The sequence below is a fragment of the Falco rusticolus genome, chromosome 11 (assembly GCF_015220075.1).
Source record: "Falco rusticolus isolate bFalRus1 chromosome 11, bFalRus1.pri, whole genome shotgun sequence".
Lineage (NCBI taxonomy): Eukaryota > Metazoa > Chordata > Aves > Falconiformes > Falconidae > Falco > Falco rusticolus.
Window position 1 is genome coordinate 19294741 of NC_051197.1, and position 10680 is coordinate 19305420.

Genomic DNA, 10680 nt, shown 5'->3' on the forward strand with positions numbered 1-10680 from the left:
CTTCTAATTAGGAGCACAATGGTATTACCTTATTAACAATTTTTGGGGGAATTTTTTTTTTTTACACCTGCAATGTTATAGACACAGTATCTTATTAAAATTGACCTGCTTGTTAGATGTTTTAGGACATTGATTTGATCATACATACTAGCAAAACCTGTTTCCTTTACTCCAAGCAGTACCTTTCAGTTGCAAAGGGGTGTGGAACAGGGCCATAAAGCTTGAATTCCACACACACACCCAAATCCATGCAAAAATTACTGTTGAGTAAAACAGCATCATAACTATGTACTCTAAAACTTAATTATTTCCAGTTTTCCAAAAGTTCTACACAATTTAATTAGTACAAATGGCCAGTGGCTCAGTTTCTAATACTTTTATGTTTACGTGAGCATCAGAAATTATACATATAGTCATAAGGCTGAAACCTGAGTCTGATGTACACGTGACCTATGTGCATTAAGACATGTGATCCCTACTTCAGAAAATAAGTTAAAGTTATTTGACATAAAGCAGAGGAACAGAATTGAATGTATTGCAATTTAAAGATTAGGCCTGAGTTAAGTGTTTTGTAGATTGAAAGTATATCTCAGCCAACAAACCTGTCTATTGTATTTCAGCAGCTCTGCAGGTGGAAGTGCGCTAAGCTCCTTGGGTAGCAGGTAGGTCTTTCTCTGTTTATGCAAATGGTGCACAAATGGCAACCGTTCTACTATAAGTGGTTATATAAAACCAGGCATATATTTTGCTACTATTGTCAAGGTCATCTGAAGTATCTCTGCAGTTTCACATTATTTTGCTATTATGAAAATTATGATGTAGCAAAAAAATACTATTTACTTATGGAAATAAATATAGTGTGTGTTTTAAATCAAGCTATTTGTTTCTTTATATAATAGTAAATGAAAAATAGTAGAATTAGGTTGATCAGTGTAATAATTGAAAAATATTAAACTACTTTACTTTTTTTCTTCTCTTTAGCCGGATCAGTTTGCCTTCAGGCTAAAAATCTATGCATCAAATTTTAGACAGCTTTTTTTAAAGCAAAGGAACATGTAAGCCTTTCAAACCAGGATTTCAAGTGGAAAATGTAACCAATCTGTAATTACAGTTGCATCACACCACTAGTGGCATTCCACTACCGTAGTGTTGTATAAAGCTTTGCTTGCTCCTCCTACATGCACTAAATATAAATGTGCATGAGCAGCAAAAGCAATTTGCCTAATATCTGAATCGGCTAAATGGCATTTGCATGAAAATTGTGTATCTGCATACTCACTTCTCTGGTAAAACTGTGGGTCAAACTTGATAAATGAGTAGAATCATAACTACGTTTTCTCTTTAACTTTGGATGCTGTCTTGCTATTTTGTTGCTTGCCTGGAAAGTTACTGATTCTGCTTGTTACAATGTTCAAGTGAAGTTATTTGTTTTGGAAAGGAGGGACTTTCCCCCACCCCAACTTGGTAACTTCAGTTAATGTTTCTGTAGAGTCCTATTTCTTGAGTTACTAACCAATTTACATCTGTACAAATAAGTTCATTCTTCTGAACTGCATTGCATTAACATGGGATTATTGAATCTTGGAAAACACTTTTCTATATATAATGGCATTGCAATGAGAGAAGGTTAATTGCTTATTACGGTGATTCTTTTTCTGTCACCCAGGATGGGTTATAAATTTCAGAAGACTTTTTTTTTTTTTTTTTTTTTTTTTTTCTTTCTGAATGTAGTGTGCCTACTCTGGTAAACGTAAATTGCACCAAATTGCCAGTCCAAATGTCCCTCTGTTTAATTCAGAGCTTACATGCAAAGTTGGTGACATATGTTCTCCAAAACTAAAATGGAGTCAGACATCATGCTAGTTCTTTTTTTTCTTTTTAAAATTTTTTGTGCCCCCAACTTGTCAATTGGAGAACAGAAGCTGTTTAAAAGGATTTCCATGTAGTGAAGCTGGTATGTTCAACATCTTCCTGGCTGTTCTCTGCTGCCAGCATACCTGCTTACTTTCTCTATTCTTGGCTAGGAACAGTGCCAAAAAGAGATGTGAGGAATCTGTCTAAACAACTTGTCTCATTCCAAATCTACATCCTGTATTTGTATTTACTTTTTCTGTAAAGCCTGTTAGGAATCTTACAATAGTAAGGCATCAGGAAAGAAATCTATTTGTCAATCTGTTGCAAAAGAATGAGGCAGGTGCTCTAAGTGTAGGAAGCCTGAACACCTTCCGGGGGGGGGGGGATCCCATTTTGGGTGCAGTTTACTTTGTATAGACATGAGTGGAAGACCTGACACTACAGACTGTAATTGTAGCAAGGCTTTTTCTGCCCAGTAGGTCATTCCACTACAGAAAAAAAAAAATAATCCACATAGCTTACAAATGTTTCATTTTAAAGGTTAATCAAATTTTGTATTAAGTATAGTCCATGTTGATAATGCAGATTATAACCTCATGCAGGAGCATCTGCTTCTGTTTTTGTCGAGCTGGAGATTATCCCTTAATCATGCAGGGTCCAGGTATGCATTTTCAGATTTGTTGACTCAGGAAAGCTGAGGACAGCATTAAAGGCCAATGACGCTATACTGTGTAGCTACACTCAGGTTGTTGCTCCTCTGAACAAGAACTCTTGCTTGGACCACTCACTGAAAAGAATGGCAAGAAGAAATGTTCTCATTACAGGTTGCTCCTCAGGAATTGGACTGGCATTAGCTGTAAAAATGGCAAAAGATGAACAGAAAAGATTTAAAGGTAATAATGTATCTGTTACTTATCTGTATAGAAATATATTCTTGAGTGCAGTAGTACTATTTTTTTTTCTGTGAATATGTGATTGTATTCACTTTGACTTGCTTCTTGTTAGTTTTCCCTCCTCTCACTGTCAAGAAATTACAGCACAGTGAAAATATACCACTTTCTGTAAGCAGCTATTACTGTACCTGTGTTGAAGCTGAACAACTACTTGAACTGAATAGTTTGCAGCAGAAAGAAAAAGATGGTCGTATGAAGCAAATAGCTGAAAATGTCTGTAGTATGCTACCTTGGATTTACATTCACATTTGTAGGTAGCTTTGCTTCTGGCTACTGAAGTCTTTGTTGAATGAAATATACATGCCTATTTGAGGACCAAAGAAATGAAAACAGTTCTTAAATTTGCCATTTTTACCTTAAAGCACATTTAATTATTCCAACCCTGTGTAGGCATAAGAGGGTGAACAAAGGGGCTGGGATTTGTCTTTCTGCTGCAAAATGGGATTTTTTGAAATGGCATTGAAATGGTTGAAAATGGATGGCAGGGTGAGTACAGTAACCTCTGGTAATTGAGTTTCTCATGGTAACCTTCACAGTATTTTACTGCTGACTGGATGCAGATTCATAGTTTTCTGGGTACTGGGACAATAATGATAAAACTAATTTATATTTTGAGAAGTAGCTTGCAAAAATAGACATTTCTGCAACCTAAGGAAGCATCTATCTTCCTCTTTTTAATAAAATTATGGTTCTGCCAAGTATGTTGACTGATTTGGGGGAAAAAAAAAAAAAGCTGGAATCCAAAATTAGGTTTTAGGTACCTAAAAACGATTCAGCAGTATAACTTGATACCCAGTATTTAAAGTTTTGGTGATAATATTATCTTCATAGCTGCATGTTCTTCATTGTGTATAATGGTTTAATTCCTCTTTTGAATTTCTTGAAGATTTCAGAACCAGACTCTGGGAGATCAGTGATAATTTATGGTGAAAATGGATTGTTTCTACTTCAAGTTTTTATCTGGGTTTTATCGCTGATATTTAAGATACAGATGTAAAAGTGATGTTCTTCAATACTTCTCAGTAAGACCACCACAGAAGAGGTTTTATAACTGTTGTTTCTGGTGTGTTGCAGTGTATGCCACAATGCGGAATCTGGCCAAGAAAGAGCCGCTCGAGGAAGCTGCAGGTCACAGGCTGGGCAAAACCCTTGAAATAAAACAACTGGATGTCTGTGATGAACAGTCTATTAAAACTTGTGTGAATAGTATCCCTGACAGAAGGATCGATGTCCTAGGCAAGTACAGGATGTGTATGTTATAAACAGATACCTGTTCTCTATTTAACATCATTTGAATACCCTTGAAGTTTCATTAGTGTATTTTTTAAATTATCAAAGTAATAATAGTTACATAGGGTATCCTGTTCAAAATTCTTAAGGCTTCACAAAGACATTAGTGGATTAAATCTCACCATGCTACTATGAAATAGGGAAGCTTGTTTTCCCTGTTTACAAAGGAGGAACATGATCAGAGAAGTGTCTTGGATAAGATGATGCATTTTTAGTAAATATGAGAAGACAACTTTTGCTGAAGTTGGCATTTTCATGCACAGGACTTTCTGCTCTATTGGCTAAGCGTAGCCATATTTACAGTGAAGGCAACAGCTCTCTCTACTAAGAAAGCAGCAGCATTTGGAAATTATCAAGTTAAAGAACAAATGCAAAGAAAGTAAGGGTATTTTCAATTTGTATTGAGAATTGTAGTTGTACCTCACAAATTCAACAAGAAGTGTTTTCATGCTGTTTTGCTAAAAGTAAATATTTATATCTTAGTAAGATGGAAATTGCTTACACCATCCACTATTAAATCTTCTCTAATAGAAAATTATTGGCCTGTCTTTATTTTGATTAATTATTAAAGCACTGCTTAATAAGCTTCTTCGGCAAAGTGCATTATACTCTAATTTGGCATACTAGTTCTAGTGCAGAATGCCAGTTCTAGCCATCATTCCCCACTTACAAGCATTCAGGAGGCAAATAAAAATCAATGGAAGTGTGTGTTGTGGTTTGGGGTTTTTTTCTTGAAGATGTGAACAAAAGAAAAAGCAAAATATGGCTTGGTCTGTGAACTTTTGGAATAAATTGAAGACTTGTGTTCATTCCTATGGGTATTGACTTTAGCTTCTAATTCTTAATGCTGAATTATAAACAAATACAGATAATTCTTGGCTCATTTTCATGTAACCATTTAGAATTTAAAGGAAAAGGAATAATCAGAAATTTTAAAAAATGCAAAATGAGATAAACTGGATTAAAAGCATAATTCAAAATAAAAAGGTCAAGTGTATTTGCAAAGCTTTAGTGACAGAATAACATTTTTTTAATCCTTTTTTTAAGGATCAATTAATTGTTAATCTTCATTTTAATTTCAAATGCTTTCCAGTAAAGACTACAAGTTAATGTTTATAGAGGTTATCGCTCACCGTTGTCTTCCATTTTGTGCAGTTAGCAATGCTGGAATGGGGCTCATTGGACCTATTGAATGTCAGACCATAGATGAAATGAAAACCGTGATGGATACCAACTTCTTTGGACTGGTTCGACTCCTGAAGGAGATTTTGCCTGACATGAAGAGGAGAAAGAGCGGGCATATAGTTATAATAAGCAGTGTTATGGGAATACAAGGCAAAGTTCATTTGCTTGTTTGTTTCAGCTAGGAGTTCAGTACTCAAAATCTAAAGCTTATCTCTTCTTATCTGAAAAAAATAAAATTAGGAGCTAGTATATTGTGCTTTCTAATGCTGAAGTTCCAACTATAAAAAGCTTAGCACTTAAGACCTGGTGTTTTTATGCTATCTAGGTAGAATGTTTCTACACAACTACTCAAGATATTTTAACAACAAACCTGCAGAGTGAATTTTAAATTTTTTTTAGTTTTAACTCAAACTCTAATTATTTTTTTTTAAATTATTTTAATTTATATTACCCGGAAAACACGCTTGGTGTTACTTTTCTTTTTCCTTTTGGAAAAGATTATGGGGACAGGCAAACATGCTTACTACACTCTGCACAATAATAATGGAATAAAATCCAATCATGTCCTGGACAATTGTACCACTTTTTTGTAAAGTTTCTCCTCTCATAAAACTCCACGGAGTCTAATTTTAGCAACAGATAATGATGCTCCTACTCTTGTGTTCCATCTGGTCTAGCTGTATTTGTTTCTGTTGTTACCATGGCATTGATCTTAACCTGGATTATTCTGGTGAGCAAGGGTCCTAAGTCAAACTGCAAGAGTTGTTACTGTTTAATGCAGTACTTGCCTCCCACCTAAATGGATTGGTGCAGTGCTTTTTCTAAATCACTCAGATGCAAGCTGGATCTCTTGCATAATCACATCTTTGGTATTGCACTCAGCTTCTGTGTTCATCTGTAGCCTATTAAAGTCTTGCTGATAAATAATGCAGATGGTGTTGTATGTACAGACGCTTTAATATCTTAGACTACAAAATATTTAATATCATCCAAGGAGATCACAGCATCAGCTAGGAGGAAGAAAAGCATTAGTGAAGCATCCTTTCCTAGAATGAGCAATTTAGAGAACATAGGCAGAACAATCAGTATTGTATTTCGATTCAGTGTACACAAGGATTTTTCTAATTTTTCCCAGCCAGACTGTAGAGATTTTAGGAAAATAGAAGAATTTTTAAAACTAAACTACTGGTATGTTGAATATAATCACATTCTCAGGATGTTTTGTTTGTGCCATCAGGTATCTTATTTAATGATGTTTATGCTGCATCTAAGTTTGCTGTGGAAGGATTCTGTGAAAGTTTAGCTATACAAGCACTCAAGTTCAAACTGCAGTAAGTATTGATGCATGGGTGTAAATTGTATTTTAGACAGTTTTAAATATATCCAGAGCTAGCAAACATTTTTGAAGCTGCTGTCTAGGAGAAACAGATTGCAGAACCCATAGACATTGTATATCACAAAAGGCATAGAAATGTCTGCGTTATTCACATTATGTAAGCAAATAAAAAGATCTAGATGCTATAAAATAAATCTGTTCTCTTCAACAGCTAAACTATGTTTTATCCAAAACTAAACAACCTTTATGTAACTGAAAACAGATTCTTGCATACAATATCATAGGAATAAATTTATAATATCAACCTGTAATATTTTCCTTTAGAAAGGATAACATACTACTTAGGCAAGTCACAAACAAAAGAGTTCAAGGGCTTATCAGAGAGAGAGAACACAGGACACGATACCTAAAATGACAAGATGTGGGAGTGAGAAGTGAGAATAATGTAGTGGACTATTTCTTAATGTTGAAGACAGTATTTAAGAAAATGGTCCTGTTCATTGTCTGTGAGACTTTGGGGTTTGACTTGTCACATGTATATTCACATTCATGTAATTCTGCTACTATTTTTTGTGTGAAGTCCAACAATTTTTAAATATCTCTGTGTGCCTAAGCATTTAGTCCTGGTGCTGTGGGGGAACAGACAGCTACTCTCTTGGGATTTCAGAGACAAAGCAGCATCCAAACTGTGATATTTGATTACCACTCTGAAAAATTCGGAGGGATTTAAAATAAATAAATTGTAGTGATACACAGGATATGCCAGAATTCATAATAAGATTTCAAGAGTATAAGACACAGCAAAAAGGAGGTTAAAAAAAGAAAGAATGGCAAAAGTTCAAGGTCCAGTGTGAAAAGTGACGCAAGAGAAAAGGCTTCAGTTCCAGCAGCAGCTGGAATTCTGCTGTCAAGGTCAATAGCTTGATCAGAACTTAAGTCTAGGAAGACATCCTGTCCCAGAGAGTGTTTTGGTAACTGTGGTGGCTGGGTGTAATTACTGCCTGAGAAAAGAACTGACTAGTAACTGTATTTCTATAATAAATACAATACTGAACAAAATAAAATTTTCCAGATATGGCAGCAGCCAAAATCTGTCCACCCACAGCAAAATTCTCCATGTTGATTTTTATTATAATATTTTGTGGAGGGTTCTTTAATTGTTTAACAGTTCTTTAATTATTTAACTGACAAAGAAAATCCACGTTTGGGCAATTCCCCCATCTTTGGCAGCTACTTCCAGTATTATTCTGAGAAAGGTATAAGAAAGACACAGATATATATATGTATAGGATTTTGTCCAGAAAGTAGTGAATTTGTCATAATCTTTTGATTATTTCTCTTAATATTTGATAAGCTCCTGGGGATAAATTGTCTATTATATTCCACAGCTGTGAGATAGCAGTTAACAACTGCGCTGACTTCTGCTGTGAATTAAGTTACAGCACTTTGCTGAAATTTAAGCTGCACAGATTTCTACTGCCACATGTGGATGGGGAGGAGCATGAAACAAGTGATGTGGTATGAATTGCCTTTACAGAACATACTGTTTGGTATTGCTTGCTAAAATGTACTCACAGTGCAATTCTTCTTTTGAGAAGGATTGAGGGGTATGTTTTCCACAGAGAGCAGTCAATAACCAGTATATCTTTGCTTTTTAAATAGGTTAAGTTTGATTGAACCAGGCCCGGTGGTTACAGAGTTTGAAAGAAAAGTGTTTGAAGATGGAATGAAAATGGATCTTTCAGCTGCAGATGGAGAAACAGCTGAGATGTTTACTAATATTTACCTTAAAAATTACAAACAGATTTTCCAGAGCCTGGGACAAAGTGCTGAAGACGTTGCAGAGGTAACTCATCGACAAGCCTCTATCTTCTTCTTTCTCAAAAAAAAAAATTCCCCCACCTTTGTCATTTATGAATGCACTGATTGGTTGGTGGTTTTTTTTGGTAGAGGCATTAGATCTAATCAAATGTAACCTACACAATTTAAAATTATTTTTAAAAACTCGAGAATCTTGAGTTTTAAACAAAATCCTTTAGAATATTTAATATTTATTTTGAAGTATTGAAAACAACTAGGAATTGTAATTTCAATGCCACTGAGGTCTTAGATGCACTTATACATCATCTACTGAAGTCTGAACATTCTGTAGTGGTACCATACATCTACACAGGGTTCCCACCATTGGTTAAAGCTGCTCTCCCCTCCATCTCACTAGTAATCCCACTGCTAATGGGAAGTTCACTCAGCTACCCCAGACCACCAAGGCACGAGAGAAGATACACGGATGTAGTTTCGGGTGCCTGGGGCTTCCTGCAGGAAGACGAGTTTAGGCAAGCTGTAGGAGGCAGCAATGATTTCAGGTGCTTGCTGTTAAGGGGCAGCATCAGTGTCAGCTGAAGTTTCTCTCATCTTGCCACAGAGTGCACTGTTCTGTCCTTTCCCAGTGAACTGTAAAAGGAAGGATCTACCTATTGTGGGCATATAGGCATAATTTTTAAGGACTATTCAGGATACTTAGGTGTAAGGTGCTATCACCATGGTATAGATAAACAGAAATAGGAATAAGAATAAATAAGTAGTACTTCTTAGGGCCTTAAAAATATTTTAAGAAAAACTTCTAATGAAGTTCTAATAAAACTACATACAGGGTTTTACTTAATTCTAGCGCTTTATTCTTCAGCTTTTCCTCTGGTTAACTGAAAACTTGGTTATTATTATTTTGGTAAGGGTTCTTTAACAATTCTATTTCTCATTCTTGACAGCATACAGTAAAGGTAATTCTTGCAGAAAATCCACCTTTTCGCCATCAGACCAACACCTTGTATACTCCAATGACAACTCTGAAATACGCAGATCCAAATGGAGATCTACCCATTGATACATTCTACAAAATGGTTTTTCATCATGACAAAATCTTCAGTGCAAGTCTTAACTTTATCAAATTGCTAAGGTGGAGAAGTAGAAAGAGCTTTGACTTGGGAAAACCCTCACAATAAGTATGAGATAATATAGTGAAAATTGGAATTACTTTTTGTAGCTACTGATAATGCTGTATGTTGTTATTCAAATGCCTTTGCTCTGTAGTTGTGAAAAGGCTTTCAAGGTGTTTATTTGAGCATAGCTAAGATGTTCAGCCTAGGGTGTTTATCTCTAACTTTACGGTTGCAGAACCTTGAAATTAAAATCCTTCAGCTATAGGTTTATTCTGTTTAGTGTTTGCTTTTTAGAGAGCTGTTTTCATGGGAACATGGCCATTGACTGATACTTGTATGTTCAGTATTAATTTGATCCCCTTCACTTATTAGAATATAATACATGCAGAGATGTGTACTGTAGGCAAATAGATTCTTAATATCAAAAAATATTTTCTCATTTTACTTAATAGAACAGTAATCCCTCAATCACTATAGCATTCTCATTTTCAGAAATCAGATCTATTTACCAGTAACGTTAAGACAAAGTCTCATCAATCTTAAAATGTCACAAATATAATATTTATTATTCATATATATTTGAATGCTTCCTTTGTAGGCAACAGTTACTGGCCTATTCTACATAGTGGACAGCAACATCTTCAAATAAAGTATCTTCCTACAGTCTGGGTACTGTTTTTTGCAAAAATAACAAAATATTATGAATAAGAAATAATTTAAATCCATCAATTGCCTAATTGTTGTGAGTGGCTGAAGCTAAGCCACATGCTTTCCTTTTCCAAGCTACGTATATATTAAACCCAAATTCCAGCATGAGGAGAAGGTCTTTTTCCCTTTCTTCCTCACCCTAGTCCACCAACTCAGCTGAGGCTAAGTGGGGGGCATGGGTTTAAGTGCTGTTCCAGCAAGGGGTTCTTGTTCTCTGACCACCAGCATTCCCTCGGTGCTGCCTCGTGGTTTCTTGGTGCAGTCCTTGTTCTACTGGGAGAGCTCAGCTGCAGCTCACAGGGGATATGGGATCTGGCTTTCTCCTTCCCTCAGTACTTTCTCACCAAGCCTAGATCCAGCTCCGTGCTGGGACTTGCAGTGGCCCGGCCCTGCATCTGCCCAAAGGCTAGCTCAGCGG

General features: G+C 35.8%; 1 protein-coding gene across 2 annotated transcripts; it reads left to right on the forward strand.

Moving 5' to 3' along the window:
- The first annotated feature begins 22 nt into the window (after positions 1-22).
- On the forward strand, positions 23-10218 carry LOC119155488 (retinol dehydrogenase 8-like). Of its 2 annotated transcripts, XM_037404244.1 has the most exons (7): positions 23-662; positions 2679-2747; positions 3882-4043; positions 5253-5432; positions 6520-6613; positions 8281-8464; positions 9384-10218. In XM_037404244.1, the coding sequence occupies exons 2-7, from the start codon at positions 2717-2719 to the stop codon at positions 9615-9617; spliced, it is 885 nt and encodes a 294-aa protein (XP_037260141.1). In that variant the 5' UTR covers positions 23-662; positions 2679-2716; the 3' UTR covers positions 9618-10218. The 2 variants fall into 2 exon arrangements, with proteins under 2 accessions (XP_037260141.1, XP_037260140.1); XM_037404243.1 differs by lacking the exon at positions 23-662 and having other exon boundaries at positions 2112-2747.
- The last annotated feature ends 462 nt before the right edge of the window (positions 10219-10680 follow it).